The 17,343-nt window shown below is 29.0% G+C and overlaps 2 protein-coding genes across 2 annotated transcripts; one reads left to right on the top strand and one right to left on the bottom strand.

Moving 5' to 3' along the window:
- Positions 1 to 3,411: 3,411 nt before the first annotated feature.
- Positions 3,412 to 4,209, bottom strand: LOC108550286 (iron-sulfur cluster assembly 2 homolog, mitochondrial). Its single transcript, XM_017903989.1, has 3 exons — positions 4,130 to 4,209; positions 3,668 to 3,889; positions 3,412 to 3,586 (listed from the first exon to the last, which is right to left on the bottom strand). The coding sequence occupies exons 1-3, from the start codon at positions 4,204 to 4,206 to the stop codon at positions 3,412 to 3,414; spliced, it is 474 nt and encodes a 157-aa protein (XP_017759478.1). The 5' UTR covers positions 4,207 to 4,209.
- Positions 4,210 to 4,875: 666 nt separating this feature from the next.
- On the top strand, positions 4,876 to 5,687 carry LOC108550339 (iron-sulfur cluster assembly 2 homolog, mitochondrial). The gene is made up of 3 exons (XM_017904063.1): positions 4,876 to 4,970; positions 5,210 to 5,431; positions 5,513 to 5,687. The coding sequence occupies exons 1-3, from the start codon at positions 4,894 to 4,896 to the stop codon at positions 5,685 to 5,687; spliced, it is 474 nt and encodes a 157-aa protein (XP_017759552.1). The 5' UTR covers positions 4,876 to 4,893.
- Positions 5,688 to 17,343: the final 11,656 nt, after the last annotated feature.

The raw sequence follows: 17,343 nt of genomic DNA, 5'->3' as shown, positions 1-17,343 counted from the left end.
AAAAAAATGAAAATATAAAATGTGAATATCAAAGTTAGTTACTAAGTATTTTAAATCTATAAAACATTATTGTAAAACATTATTGTAAAAAATTTTTTTATAATTCAACGTCAACATTATGTACCTTTAAAGTGGACAATACCATATTATTTTATTATAAATATAAATTTTTTATTACAAGTTAATGTAAAACTTGTTATCCAGTATGAAAATTATTTCATAGTCCTTCTAGTGCAAAATGATCATAGCCAGTTTTTTATTTCTCCTTTATATTAATTTATTATTTATATAATGTCATATAATTATGTATGGTTTAATTCAATAATTTAACAATTTTGTACATTATTTATTTATGAATATATCTTCAAGATTAAATGTCTGTTAAATAATATTATGTTGTAGCAGAAAATGTACATACACATTATAATGTATGTACTACATTATAGACTTCATGTTGAATCAAAAATTAAAAAACATAATGGTGAATTTAATTTTATTTACAATAAATATTTATGTTATATCAAAATTTGAAATGGTAATATTTTTTAAGATACAATGAAAATTTTAAGTTATAAACTTAAACTACATGCTTTGAACATTAGTATTTTATTTAAAAAATATTACTATTAAATATTTTTTAAAATAACTTCTCAACGATTATTTATAAAATAATATCATATTCATTTTCAAGCAGGAACATTTCTTTTACAGCAATGATTTGCTAATTCATGTTTTTAAATTTTTTATCTGCTACAGTTTTAGATAAATTCACATAAATGTGTACTTATTTGCAAAACTTAACAACATGCGTGATCAGCATATGAACTTGATAGGCATTTAGTATAAAGCAGTTTGAATAGTAAAATGTAATGTATGTGGAAATATTACACATATATTTCTACTTAATGGAACTGGAAGATAGGTTTACTGTCTTTCTTTTGGAGAATAACAGTCTGTTCGAAAGCAAGTGGGCAAAATTTTTGTTATAAATAAAAATAAAGCAAAACTGAAAAATAACAAAATAACAAAATTTGAGTCTTTATTTAATTATAAATGTATAAAATGTTACTAAAATTAGGCAAATCTTTGTATGTCACTAAATGCAGGGTAAGTCAAGATAAGAAGAAACATAGTCATCCTTAAGAATAATGATACATGAGTATCAGTATATCTCGTAAAAATTAGAGGACAGGACACTGTAACATTTGGTACTGCGAATGATGTTATGACAATAGCAAAAATAAATGATTAAATGTTAAACATACCTACTTAATAAAACATATAACTTTTATAACTTTCACAATCAAAAAGGAAATAATTACTGACTTTTCCATATGCAAATCTATCTGCACAAATAATTCATATACTTACACATAGCTTACAAACATCATGTAAAATGAAATTTTTTAAAAATAAGAACGAATGGGAAATATTTTTTATGATTTTATAATAAATATATCATTATATGTATATGCAAATATAACATAATATAATGTAAATATACCAAGAATATATGCAATAATTAAATATATATGTGTTAAACGGGACTCAATCTGGTATTTACTATCAACGTCGATTACGCGTAGCTACAAACCTGCCGCGTCTAAACAAATGAACAATAATTGCGTAGCGGTAAAACACAGATTACTTACGCGTTGCAGATGTACATTTTATCGTCCTATCGACATTGAAGATCATCCCAACGTTTTCTTTGGATGATTTCTTCTTTAGAAAAATTTACAGAATACGACACTGTATAGCAAATTCGTGCTGGATAAAGAACTTTTTATAAAAATCCAAGAATTATTCAAAATAATTATTCAAAAGCATAAATAATTATAATTATGGATATCGACAAACTTCGGAAACTTTCGCCTAAATTTTAAGATAAGGATGAACCTTCTAACGTTTTTACTTTTTATGTAATACTTTATTTTAACCAAAAGTCGTGTGTTTTTAGAAAAACTCACAATTTTCGAAAACTGATGGTAATAGAGCAATTTCGATTATAAATTCATGTTCAGAATGGTAAGTTCTACAAGAGTTACCCAATGGATATTACAGATTTGAGAAAAAGTTAAAATCTACTTTTTTCTTGAAAAACATTCTTTTCTATTATGCTTTTAGACATAATAAACGTGATTCATTTTTATCTTAATCAGAATAATTAAGATGATTTAAATAAAACGTTATAACCTGTTTTTATGGAAACTAATGAAGGTATTAATTTTATCTTTTATTTTAAATTAGATAACTTAGAGGACTAATCTATAATAAATAACTATTGATACTATAAAATATTTGATACATTATGTACATAATATAAATTTTAATATTTAAACATCACATTTTTGTTTTCTTGTAATATTTATTTTTATCTATTTATATAACTAATTCTTTATCATATATGTATAAATTTATACAGAACAGACTAAAGAAGAAATTATTAGAAAATAATAACTAATATTAATTATAAAATAATGTTCTACAGATAAAAAATATAGTAAGAAATAATTAACTATGCTTACAAAATTAATGGTATGAATTGAAATATTAAATACCATGATACAGCAATTACAATATAAATGGTATATATGAAATATATTTAATCAAATTAAAATCGGTTTACTAAAACATTATAAACAAATTAAGAAAAAAAAAAATGATTTACAAATAAATTTAATGATAAATGAATATAAGAGAAACGTACATTATAATGAATGTAACACTTCAAAATCATGTGATCAAGAGAAAGAAATAAAATACTAAGGAATTCAACATTATGTATATATATATATAACATAAAATCGTATATAATAAAACAAAACAAAGTAATTAAATAATACGAGAATGCAGTACCAAGCTGTGCAATAATATTTAATTAAAATAACCTAATAATTTATCATTTAAGATTATTTAATTAATAAATATTTAGAATAGGTTGGCAGATTAATATTTTTTGTAATAACACAAAACATAGTAATTCACAAAACAATAATCAGATATTACTTTCTATGAGAAAAAATAAAAACAAACATAAATAAAAGTTAATATTAATCTTTATCTTATAATATTTACAATAAAAATTATGTACATAAGATCATAACATAACATAATACAACTTATGACCTCATAAACATTTTGCTATATCAACCAAACTATTTCTTATTCAATATATTGAATTAAAACCTATGTACATCGCTAAACTTATTACAAAACCTATTGTACATAATTTTATATAAAATAAATTAATGCATTTACATAGACATTCATTAAAACTTAATATACATTATATAAACCAATCAAGTGAACTACCAAGTTTATTTCTTTGGTAAAAATCTTAAAATTATTTTACCACAAGAATAATAAATATATAGATTCCTTTACTCTGCTTTAGAGCTTATATGAAAGTTATATTTTAATAGAAAAACTAGCACCACAACTACAACCTTGTTCAGCTAAAGGATTATTAATTATTCTAAATGCAGAACGTATTAATTCTGTATGATATTCTATTGTTGACCCTTTAATATATTCTAAAGACGTTGAATCTATAACCACTTTTGCTCCATCCTTTTGAAATACTCTGTAATGTAACATGGTAATTAGTTAATTTTCAAAGAAAAAATTACAATCATATGAATATCTTAAATATTACAGCACTCACTTATCATTTTCATTTATATTAGTATCTAAATCAAATTTATATTGAAAACCAGAACAACCTCCACCTTCTACAGTGACTCTTAAATAAGCATTATTATGTGCAATTTCCTTTAAACGTTTTACACAACTATCTGTAATGATGATATCATTTTCGGTTTTAACAGCACTTTCCATTAATGAATTATTTACTAATGAAACTGCAGATACATTATACCACTGAGAACTATGAACAAAAATTATTTTACAATTCATTGCAAACAAAATTATATTGTAACAAGATATACAAATAACATTAAGGTATAAAAATACAGTACAAATTATTATACAAATTAAAAATTTTTTGTTAAATTTGAACTTTATTAGTTTTATTTCATACTTAAGTGGAAATATATAATTTTTCGTATAAAAAGAAATTTAAATAAATATAATAAGAATTAATTCAAAAATCCACTTTAGAACTTACGTTAATAAACGTGAAAAATATCGATTTGCAACAAAATTAGAAGAAATACTCCAAATAGCATGTTTCAGTTTCGCCATGTTTTTAATATAAGTGACAATCACAAATATATAATATTAGAGATGCGATCTACTTGATTAAAATAGATCTATTACTAAATATATAAAAGAAACAGAAAAAACATTGCACAAAAATTCTTAATAATGAAAATTAAGCAAATATTATGAAATTGAGTTATTAGTATTACATAAAGTCATGTTTTCATTTATTACTTTAAACAGAGTATAACTAGTTTAAACCTTTGTAAATGTACTACATTTCGAAAGTAGCGCACCTAGTGGTCTTATTAAGTATTATACATTTTAAATTTGTTGACATTCAAATTGTAGTAATTAATTTTTTGGTAACTATCAATTTCAACAAATTCTTTTTTTAAAATACGTATTTTAAAAACTTTATTAATACAAATGTATATCGTATAATCCAATCTTTTGATTGATATGAACTTTATTGTACAATGTCATCTCGGGATAATGAAAACAAAAAATACAACTAGAAAATTACTACTACGATTTGGATATGAAATAATTTAAAATGAATTTATGTAATACTAATAAATTAATTTAGGAATATTTGCTTAATCTTCTTTATTAAGAATTTTAATGCAATTTTTTTTTATCTCTTTTATATATTTGGTAAAAAATTTATCTTGATCGAATAGATTTCATCTATTATATATATTTCTGACTGTCACATACATTAAAGTCATGGCGAAATTGAAACATGCGATTTGGAATATTTCTTCTAATTTTGTTGCAAATCGATATTTTTCACGTTTATTAACGTAAGACTAAACTAGATTTTTAATTAGTATTTGTTATATTTGTTTGTATTTTTTCTTTTATAGAAAAATTATATATTTCCACTTAATTATAAAATAAAATGAATAAAAACCAAAATTTGACAGTAAATTTTTAATTTATACAATAATTTGTGCTGTGTTTTGTAGCTTAATGTTATTTGTATATTTTGTTAGAATATAATTTTGTTTGCAATGAATTGTAAAATAATTTTTGTTCATAGTTCTCAGTGGTATAATGTATCTGAAGTCTCATTAGTAAATAATACATTAATGGAAAGTGCTGTTAAAACCGAAAATGATATCATCATTACAGATAGTTGTGTAAAACGTTTAAAGGAAATTACAAATAATAATGCTTATTTAAGAGTCACTGTAGAAAGTGGAGGTTGTTCTGGTTTTCAATATAAATTTGACTTAGACACTAATATAAATGAAAATGATAAGTGAGTGCTGTAATATTTAAGATATTCATATGATTGTAATTTTGTCTTTGAAAATTAACTAAATGTCATATTACATTACAGAGTATTTCAAAAGGATGGAGCAAAAGTGGTTATAGATTCAACATCTTTAAAATATATTAGAGGGTCAACAATAGAATATCGAACAGAATTAATATGTTCTGCATTTAGAATAATTAGTAATCCTTTAGCTGAACAAGGTTGTTCTTGTGGTACAAGTTTCTCTATTAAAATATAACTTTCAACTAAGCTTTAAAGTACAGGAATCTATATATTTATTATTCCTGTGGTAAAATAATCTTAAGATTTTTACCAAAGAAGAAAACTTGGTAGTTCATTTGATTAATTTATATGATGTATATTAAATTCTAATGAATGTCTATGTGATTGTGTTAATTTATTTTATATTAAATGATATACAATAGGTTTTCTGGTAGGTTTTAGTGATGTACATAAGTTTTAATTCAATTATTGAACAAGAAATAGTTTGGTTAATACAGCAAAATGTTTATGAAGATATAAATGATAATATATGTTATGATCTTATATATATATTTTTGTTGTAAATATGTATAAAATGAACACTAATAATAATTTTTATTTAGTTATTAATTTTTGTCATCATAAATAAGTTCAGAACATTTCATGATATTTTAATTATTGTATAATTAAAACGAATTGTGTATTCTGGTTGGAAAGTGCATATATATTTAAAATTTAATTTACTTATGAATTTAAATAAATTATTATTAGAATTTTAATAATTGTTTATTTATAATTTCATTTGAATCATTTTGTTTTCCTTCCTTTATTGTTATGAAAATTATAAAGTTAATATATTGACTATTTAAAATAATAGCATTTACATTTATAGTGAACTATTTGCATGTTTTGTAAGTTGAAGATTTAACTCGTATATCTTTTCTATTTGAGGTTCATTTGTTAATATTATGTAGATTTTCACTTGTAATCACTGCATTTTCTTTTAATGTACCAAATGTAGAATGTATGACAAAATAATGTATTTTTTGTGTAATTGGATTTTTTCAGAGATGCGTTTGATTTAGCTTATTTGTACTATGTAATTTAATGATTATCAATTCTTGCAAAGATTCTAACGGTTTTGATTAAAATGTTACATTTTAGTTGTTTTATCCAAATAGTTGCCTTAAATCTATTAGTAAATCGTTTGACGCTGATAATAAATTCTTAAATAGTAAATTCTATAATAGTTAAATAGTAAAATGATTGATCAAGTCGTTCATATTTTTTAAACATTTATACATAATATCAAACTAGTGTTAATGATTTAATTCCTTGAAAATTTTTTCACATGTCGATTTTTTATTACTAGTTATTGCTGATTGTTACTATTGCTGTATATATACTGTAGTAAATAATGTTACGTTAACCTTAAATTGAACTATTCTAAATACATAAATTTGATATTATTTATTATATTATTATGCTACTAATGATTTAAATCTTCGCGCAAAATAAATTCAGTAAACTGACTGGTTGAACTATACAAATAAATGCTCTCCTTTTAAATGATTATCTTTATTCCTGTAGATAGCTTTAAAGGATTAGTGAATTCTAGTCTTTTGTAGAAAAACTATATGATACATAATTTTTGAAGAATCAGTTATAAGTAACGGTCAATTATTCGTTTTTGAAACGATAGGTTATGTAACAAGAATTACGTTATTGGTTTGTTCTGCATTTGCTTTATAAATTTTCTCAAATCATAAATGTGGGAATAAATAAGTTTTACTAAATTGTTCCGTAAACAAAGTTAGTTTAGTTTAGTTGTTGTATTTTGTATCGCGAAATTAATTGTTGCTTACAAATTGGTAACTCGAAAATTGAGATTTTCTAAAACTTTGCAAGTTTGTAAGTAATGTTAATAAAAGTGTAAGAGAATTTCTTTTTTGTTTCATTTGTTTTTCATTTCATTTCTCTTAAAAGTTATTGATTACAATATAAAATAAAGGTGTAAACGAAAAATATTTCGTTTCAACTTATGCAATACTTCAAGGTTTTATTATTGTTTGATTAAAATTTATAATATATTTACATATCAATATTTGTTACTAATTTTGAAGATATATAGAAACAGTAGGAAACATACAATAACCATAAAAAAATAAATCTATGCGAAAAAATCAAAAACACTAAAAATATTATTTATTAATACTTTTAATGAGATACTTTACATACATATCTGCAAAGTTTCATAAAAACTATTATTCTCAGTTTATTGTTTTTTTTTTTTTTTCATAGTGTTGCTATATATTTTAGTGACTATGTGTTTTATATAAAATCTCATAATTGTGTCTAGTGTCGAGAAAAATGTGTTCATGTGTAAACTGAAATTAGACTCTTCAAGTTGTTTCAATGAAATGATGTTTAAAATATTTCTCATAGAGGTAAGATTTGAAATGTTAATGTTTTGAAGAATTATTAATATTTATTTATTTTTAATTGGTCAGTTTATTTAGAAATAGGCACAATTGTTATTTGTATAATTTGAAGTAATAAAATAGAGATAGACAATTTTGTATCTACTATTTATTAAGTGCAGAATGCTTAATTATTTTTGCCCAACAAATACCTTAAGAAATGAATGAAATTGTAGGAAAAAATTGTATTCAATAATTAATCTTTTGTGTTTCAAATTATATTTTATACTTTACTCTAATTGGTTCATAGTGAAGTATCTACTTGGAAGCATTACACAAAATTTAATATTATTTTTATATTTTTCAAATCAATAGTGTAGTCATATTTATATATTTTTGATAAATTAAATTAAAACACAAATGTCTTATGTATAAAAATAAGGGAGAGTCAAATGAAACATCATTTGACATATGACTCTTATATAACAAAACATTTGTTTTTATTTTCAAATGAAATTTTAATTTTTTGAATCTTTTCATGGATAAAACTTTAAAGGACCTCAGTAATTGTTCAATATGAAATTTGAGATGAAGAGAAAAATGAGGAACAAACTTTAAATCTAAAATTCTAGCACCAGGAATTTCATAGTTTCTAAGATATTAATAAAACACTTTTTATACAATTCATTGAATTTTACCTATACATTATGCACAGTTGTATGTATATATGTTATACATCTAATGTAATATATATGTCAGACTATCTTCTACCTATTGTTTCTGTAAATTTTGAATTGGATGTTTTTTCTCAATGAAAAACTGACAAGTATAAAATATATTGGTTTCACAAACATGCATTTATATGAAATATTAGAAGTTTCAATCAATATAAGTCATCATATGTAATATATTCATGATGGTGCTCCATTACATTATAGCCGAGTACTTAGGCAATCTTTAAATGAACGATTTCAAAATAAATGGATTGAATGAGAATTATCCCCATGCATCCTATTGTGTAAGCTCTTCCTTTCTTTGATTTAAATCCATTGGATATTTACATATAGGGAAACTTAAAATCAGTTGTGTATGCAATATTTATTGAAAATGTTGAAATATGAAAGTTTAGAATGCAGCAAGGTTTGCAAGAAGTTCAGAAACACCAGAAAAAATTAGGGAGTAACTCGATATATGATAAGATGTCTACAAACTAGTTTTGAAATGCAAAATAGTTATTTTGAGTATCTCTTGTAAGTAGGTAACACAACATCAAAACAGAAAATTTATTATACTTCATAAACGAAGAAGATAGAATATATGTTTATATGAATCTTTTTCATCCCTGTTAGGTGTACAATCAGATCCTGAAGTGAATCCCATATATTACGTTATATTTTGTATGTAATAGTAACCAATAGATACAATCAATATATACAGGGTGTATGTTTTATTTGGACTGAGTGAAATATCTTGGAAGCAATGAAAGAGAAAAAAAAAGTGTTAAGACAAAAATTGTTTGATATAAAGTAGGACACAATGTGGTATAAATTTCTTTGTAGAAGAAGTGATGGATAAAATATCAAGATTAAGATAGTTTTCTTTTTAATAGAATGCTATGTTTTTTTATACATAATCAGAAAGTGTACACTAATCCATTGAGATGCTAACAGTGTCATTTTGTTCAGTGGAAAATTATAAAATCATCAGATAATATATCTTTTATTTTTTGCTATCGTCCTCATATTGCCTACTGCTATTGTAAATAATGTCCCTTATATTTTTCCAAAGGGATTTGATGTATATTATAATAATAGTAAAAAGTAATAATAACGAATAGCTAAACTAAGGATATTAGATTGTCATCAATCAAAATCAGAATTGTATTATCTGATTTGTTGTCCACTGGTACATTTTATTTGTATGTTTCCAGCTAGATATTATTCAGTGAAATTAAAGAATCAAAATGAAATATCATTCTATGAAATACATATTTGTTTGTCTCCAGTCTTAAATGTTTTTGACTATGATGTCTTCTATTCTTTTTACTTAATTTATTTGTACTTTCTAAAATCTCCTCTGATTATTCCAATTGGTAATAAGTAATTTTTGGACTGAAAGTCCATGTACTAATAGTTTTTGTATAGAAGGAGGTGTATAAAAGGTTTTGCTGTGTCTGTGCAATATTTTGTGAATGCTGTATAATTTATATTAATTCTATAGCAAAGATAATAGATTTGAGTATGAGTGGAATCTATCTATTAATTCAATATCAATTTGATATCAATTCAATATCAATTAGAAAAAAAAACATATAAATTAGTTTTAATATCTTTATTAATAACAAATTTTGTAATTGAGATATTTAAAGGAATAATACCAGTAATTTCAGATGATTTTTTACTATTTTGAAAAACTGTCGTGTTCCTATTACGGGTCAATGTGACGTTGATTAAAAATAAAAGTGCTCGGTGTTGCACTGATAGGCAACAGCGAATTATTATGCGAACTTTAACTGCTTATTTGGATAATTAACTACAATGAGCCCTTGCTCAATCAATAGCAAACCGTCCAATTCATGTAAAGATACTTACAAGGGGACCTTACAGCTGTGGATATAGTCTTTGGTACGGTAGTAGGTACAAGTTATAGTACATACCTAGTATTAAAAACCCTAATGGGTTTCTTCAAAATGGGTCTCTGTTTTCGATTTTGATTAAAAATTTTATATATACCTTGTAAATGAATTATTTAACATTCTTTAGCAAAGTGAGTCGTAGGTAAGCTGATAGCCCGGTTGACTGAAAAGAGGCAGGGAAAAGTAGGTTTGAATCTCCCGCTGTTGCTTTTTCTTTTTTTTTTTATATTTTTAATAATACAACTTTGAACTGAAAAAATATTTTATTTATTTTTGCATTTAATGTTAATCCTATCTTCGATATTAGTTGTGAAACAAAACAAAAAAGTTTTTATATAGAAAATAGAAGTGTTGTTTATATCGCCACTATGAACACTAATAATTTTCAGTTACATTTCAAATAATTGTTGAAATAATGGCAATGCCTGGATACTTGCAAGGATATCTATATACTTTCTCACTTGGGGTAGGTATTTTCCAAGCAATTTGTTCATTCGGTTGCCAGTTTGTATTGATTGATCATACAAGTAAGAGCAAGGAAGTGTAAAATGGATTCTGGTTAACTGCCAACGAGTTTTTCACACGAAGAGGTCACAATGGAAGTAGGAGGTTCTGAAATAGATGTTTGGAGTGCATAGAAAACGTGTGAAGCCATGGTTAAAGAAAAAGGTTTCATGAAGAAGACGCAGTCTTTGAGCAGTTCATCGGTTGTTAAAGAAGTTGCATTAGAAATGTATCATCATTACGATGTTAGATGAAATGGAGTTAGTGAAAGATGAGGAGCTTGCTCTTCCAAGGGAAAACGTAGGCAAAAATTTTGATACTTGTACAAGCAGTTCCGATGAAAAGGAAGAAGAAGAGTTTAAAAGTGAGTAGAATGTAATTTTTTTAAAATATAAGAAAAAAGTAGTTGCTATGACAAGGGCTCATTCTACATGGTCGCTTCAGATACTTCAGAATAATGGAGCAATATTACTGAAGAAGAAATCATACCTGAAAGTGTAAGATTAACTTGCTTTCTACTATATAATACACACGTATAATATATATAAATATGTTATACAAATGTAATAAAAATTTGACTGTTCATTATTCAATCCATTTTTCAGTTGGGAAGCAAATATCGCTCGAGGAGGAAACCTTGCTGAAAAGTATGTGAAAATTAATAATAAAACGTGGTAAAAATTTCAAGAAGCGAGAAATCAGGAAGCAAGAATAAAACCAGGAGCAAGAAACCACTTCTACTTTAAAACAGCGGGGCATGGCTTATGCTCGTGAAATTAATTGTACAAAATTTCATGGAAATACATCATCAGCAGAGAAATTTAAATGTAAACATGGGATTCGTCAAAGAAAAATAATGAGGTATGTCAGCACGGGAGAAATAGCATCTGCTGCAGAAATTTGACAAGCAGCAACATCTTTGCAAGAGAAAATAAAATCTTTGCCATATAATTATGATAAAGATTTTATTATTAATATAGGTCAAACAGGTTACCAATAGCAATCATCAATAGACAGAACTTTAACAATTAAAGGTATTTAAATAGTAATAGTAAAAACACATAGTTTATATAAATTATCTCATTCATATACTGCACAGTATATGATTACGTTATCCGGAAAAATTTTACCAAAAGTGTTTCTTTGTTTACAAGAAACTACTAAAAAAGATGAATTCGGGCCAATAATAAGAAAGCAAATAGATTCATTGTTGCAGACTTACATAAATATAGTTGGTATCTGCAATAAATCTAGAAAATTAATAAAAGATTTATACGTGATTTATTTACAGAAAATTTTAAAACCTTACGTATAGAATAAAAAATTCTTATTACTTCTAGATTCATAGGGAGGGCAGACGGGCGACCTGTATGATGAAATATTTATGGCTAGAAACTATAACGAAGACTGGAAGTTAGAAATTATATCTCCAAAGTGTACACCGCTGATACAACCATGTGATGTTTATTTTTACAGACAAGTAAAAATTTTTATTAAAAGACTACAACATAGCACGTATGTATTAGAAAACAACAAAGAATTAACAACTAGGGAAGATGTATTAAAAATTCATTCATTAATTAATAATCAGTTGTCTACTCCAGTATTTCAGCCTATGCTCCCCTATGCGTAGTATGTTGCCGGCTTATTAGGAACTGAAACGCAAAATCCAACATTCACAAATATCAATCAAGTGTGTTAATGTTAAATAATGAGCAAAATTTCTTTTTAGATGTCTGTCACTGTAAAAAAATTACGTTTGTAAAATGTGCATGGTGCTTCCAGGAATTATGTTTTGTATGTTTTTATTGTGAATATCATTCCTAGTATTGTATAGAATTTAAAAAACAATGGAATACAATCAAAATTGTACATTATTAATTTTACATCATTAAAAGTAAGCTTATGTAGCCGAATGAACGAGCAGAAACGAGCAAAATGAACAGATACACGAACATTCTTGCCAGGTATCCAGGTCTTACCGTTATTCTAACAATTGTTTGAAATGTAACTGAAAACTATTAGTATTTACAGTGGCGATATGAACGATTAATACAGAATTTACCTGATAATGACTAATACAGAAAGATATATGCGACACATACTGCTATTTTATTAGTGTACTTCTATTTTCTATATTAAAAATTTTTTGTTTTGTTTTACATCTAATATTGATGTCATATAGGATTAATATTCAATGCCAAAATAAATAAAATATTTTTTCAGTTCAGAGTTGTATAATTAAAAATAAGTTGTATAATTAAAATTTACAAGATATTTACAAAACTTTAAATAAAAATTCGAAATAAATCAAAATCACAATTCAGAATTGTGTTGGTAGCGAATTTGATGGTTCTGAATATTAAGTATAGTCCTATTATTCTAGATGTGAATGACTCCAATTGTGTGAATTTTATTTATATTTTATTTCCTATGGTTTGTGTGGGTTAATTGATGTCGGCCCTGGTGAAAAATTTTATCGTTTTAGGTTGTTTGGGTGGAAGTGTACTTTGTCTGCTCCTTATGCTAACGTGTCCAGAGTTGTACTTCTTTCCACCGTGAACATGATGTGGAATTGTGGTCGTTGAATTTCTTCTGATAAGTGTGATCCTTCCATCGCCAGGTTCTTGGGTACGACGTATTCTCATTTGGATTCAGTCAGTGGCTATAATTTAGTTGGTGGGGATACTTCCGACGGGTTCGGTGTGCATTTGTGTCATTTGGAGTTGGCTTGGTTCAGGGTCGGCAATACATCTTTGCAACTTCTACATGTTCCTTTAGTTATTACGGTATGTGATCTTGATAGAATAAAGTAGGATCAGTTATTGTATGTTGGTAATTGGTGGCTATTGGGATTATGAGTAAAAAGAAATAACTATCGTTATATTATAATTATCTTTATTCTCTCTTAAGGAAGGTATATTTCAAGTATTCTGACTGTTCGCGTAGAGAGTTAAAACTAGAGTGAAGATAAAGGGTATGCGATTGTAGCTCGTCCTAGTCCCCTAATTCTTATCTAACGTGTGAAATAAACACTTCACGCATTCCCGGATCCTCTTCGGCGCATAGTTTAAAGATATATCTATTTCTCTTGACAGATTAAGTTTTGTATATACGATACGTTAAGACGTATCCTATTTTCAACAGTGGCCATAGTCTTCTGTTTTGCGACGCAGTCTTCGATTTCTCGTTAAGGGCGTGTTACGACCCCAGGACCGCACCTTCCAAATCGTCACTTGGCTTTGTGTCCTTATCGCCGGGTCATTTGACTCGTGCGAATTTGATGCCGCCTGTCACCGCTTTGATGATTCTTGGCAAGGGTCAGTAAATTATTTTTAAGACAATAAGCCCCAAATTGTTTGATCAACCATCGCCACCAGGGGACGTCGAGGCCGACGCACACTCCCCCGATATTATTCATAACCAATCGGAAGACACGCATCCGTCACTTGTATTTCGCACCGGCCAATCAATGGACACACAAAACTTATAAAACCACTGAGACAGTAGTCGTCAAAAAGTCTCCTAAAAGCTCGAGAAGACAAGGCAAGCATCACGACCAGACCATCAGTTAAGACCTACGACAATCAACTTAGCGCGAGAAAATCATAGGACTCTTTAGTTCAACCTTAACTAGGCCTAGCTCTATTAATTTAAAGTAGGCCGCATCCTAGCAACATTGTCGCATCCGCGTAAACGGGCCTTACATCCTCGCGAAACTCCCACCGTGCAAATTACAGTGTTTGGAACGCAACAGTCCCAAATGATTTCCCATTAATAGAAGACGGAATATTTGGACATCCATTTCTCCAAGCTTAGCAATATAAATTCAAATTCCCTTCGATAACCACACTTTAACCCTTTGCGGTTGATGTCCCCGCAGCGGGGACATTCGCAAGTCGAAAAAGACTGAAAACTACAGAAAATTAGAGAAATTAAAAATGTTGTATTTTTACGTATTGTTGGATGACTAACGACTCGTTGGTCCTTAGTCACTAGAAGGACCTGGCTGATAAACGCAGACCTATTTCAGAGTCCAAAAACAATTGTCTCATTTCCACTTTCACTAAGGGCCAATGGTCATCTTCACCCCCCCAAAAACTAACATTATATAAGCGCTCACAAAATTTGCGAAAGCTCAGTTTGAGGACAGTTTGAGGGCAGTTGCAGTACAGATTCAGAACAGTTTTCAGTACAGTTCCAGTTCAGTTCCAATTTCAATTTCCGTTTTGTTTTTTCCTCTCCGCCAACTTGTATTTTTCCAACGTAGCCTTGTTGCTAGAACCCGTGTTGTATATCAAAATCCGGGTTCCAACAGTACTATAAGTAGTATTAAACACAAATTAATTTCAACAAATTCTGTGCGTTTTAATATCCATATATTGACTTTAAATCCTGTACACAAAAGTAACTGCGAAACGCTAAATTTGCTCTGCTGAAATCTGTCGACCATAAAGAATTAACGTTGCAGCAACTCCATCTGACTTAGAAGTAGCAAATAAAAAATTTGCAACTGTAAGGGAAGGAGAAGAGAGGGCTGGGTTAAAATGAGTCTGTCACTCGGTGGCTGATTGTACTTTATTCCGTTGAATACGATATTTACACGCTGCTCTCGTCTCTCACGTAAAACTCCGCGGTCCGTTCCTTGAGCTGCTTCTTCAACACTAGGTTTGCGGACGCTATCTGTATACCTATTTCTACATATTTGACACCTGTCAAATTGACAGGTAAAGGAAACCACGTGTCATTTTTTTTAACGATTAGTTTAATTTAAAAACAATTGCAATATTAACAGTCTTAATATAAGTTAACTAAATCTGTTACCATCGTATAATTGGAGCAATCCATCCGTCAAATTAACGAGTTCCGTAAATTTAGTGTTAAAAGTGGGCCTTCTTTTATCAATCCATTTGCATCCAAGCGCGGAATATTCCGCGAGTCGCGACAGTCTGCTATCACCGAGCGCGGAATATTCCGCGGGCTCGCGACTCTACTATCACCGAGCGCGGAATATTCCGCGAACCCGCGACTTTCTTTTTTCATAAAAAAATATAAAATGTGTGGGCAACTTCCACCGCGGCTCATTGTCTTCCGACGGGAGACAGCTCTTCGTTGGAGTTCTAGGATGGCCTCGCCGAGGCCCAAGGACAACAGTCACAAATGGGGATGCTAGACACGAAGCTGGGGCGTCTGGACTGGAGCTTAGCGGAAGAGGCTGCGAACACGCGAAGACAAGGTGACGGAGAGAGGACACGCCCTATAAAACAGCGAGGGATGCGTTTTTGGGGCACTATCCGACCAGAGTACGAAGAAAATAAAGAAGTTACGCAGAAGCAAAGAGCCTAGTTTTACTACAATCCTTCCAACAATAGTTATTGTATTTTCCGACGTAGCCTCATTACAGAACTCGTATTGTATATAGAAGCGTTCCGAAATGTAGTACAAAAGATTAATCAGGTTATAACGTTCTCAATCCGGGTTCCAACAGCGGAATTGAGGTTGACACCGAGGACTCACATATCAATGGTGCGGTGTGTGCACCACCAACTATGAGCGAGCAACAGCGCGAGATGGAGTTGTGCAGAAGGGACAAGGAACTAGCCGAACAAGAGTCAGAAGCAGCACGCCTCGAGATCAACGTCATACGGAGGATATTGAATCTCGAAGCTCTAATAGGAACATCAGTGGCAGATGCTGACGACGGCAGACAATGACGTAATCCAACTACAAACAGCGCGAGGCGAGTATCGGAGTGACACGTATCGACGAGGAGTCAACATCCGCGGCGGAGATCGTATCGCCCCGGCAAACATTGACAACGAGGACGATCTGTTGACACGACGGCGGCAGCTGAAGGTCAACGCAGCGACGGTCGACGATTTGCTAGGCGAATTTGATGGCAAATCAGGCAACTTCGTGACGTGGGAAATGTAAATTAGACTGCTCAAGTCCACGTATCAACTAGATAACGATTTTGTGCGGGTACTCATGGTAATGCGGCTGAAGGGCAAAGGCGCTCGAGTGACAGCATTCAAGACCTGAGTACATCACAATGGCGTTCGATGAACTTCTCGACGAATTACGGGCGATGTTCCATCATTGGCAGAGGCGACTAGCGTTAAGAAGAAAGTTCAAGCAGCGCGTGTGGAGGTGAAGTGAGCCATTCTGTGAGTACTATCATGAAAAGATTATCCTAGCGAATCGAGTACCGATCCAGAGAGACGAAGTGCTCGAACATATGATCGATGAGATACCCTATAAGACGCTTTGCAACCAGTTGCGTATCCAACACCTGTCGTCGATGGAGGAGTTGTTGAAGGCCCTCGAGGAGGTGACTCTCAGCGACCAAGGAT

Source organism: Eufriesea mexicana, unplaced genomic scaffold, assembly GCF_001483705.2.
Source record: "Eufriesea mexicana isolate 0111107269 unplaced genomic scaffold, ASM148370v2 scaffold2646, whole genome shotgun sequence".
Taxonomy (NCBI): Eukaryota; Metazoa; Arthropoda; class Insecta; order Hymenoptera; family Apidae; genus Eufriesea; species Eufriesea mexicana.
This window is presented reverse-complemented; position numbering and strand designations above follow the sequence as displayed.

Coding starts and splice junctions, on each gene's coding strand:
- LOC108550339 (XM_017904063.1), top strand. CDS start 4,894: ATGGCGAAATTGAAACATGCGATTTGGAATATTTCTTCTAATTTTGTT. Junction 4,971..5,209: donor TATTTTTCACGTTTATTAAC/GTAAGACTAAAC, acceptor TTTTGTTCATAG/TTCTCAGTGGTATAATGTAT. Junction 5,432..5,512: donor AATATAAATGAAAATGATAA/GTGAGTGCTGTA, acceptor ATTACATTACAG/AGTATTTCAAAAGGATGGAG.
- LOC108550286 (XM_017903989.1), bottom strand. CDS start 4,206: ATGGCGAAACTGAAACATGCTATTTGGAGTATTTCTTCTAATTTTGTT. Junction 3,890..4,129: donor TATTTTTCACGTTTATTAAC/GTAAGTTCTAAA, acceptor TTTTGTTCATAG/TTCTCAGTGGTATAATGTAT. Junction 3,587..3,667: donor AATATAAATGAAAATGATAA/GTGAGTGCTGTA, acceptor GTTACATTACAG/AGTATTTCAAAAGGATGGAG.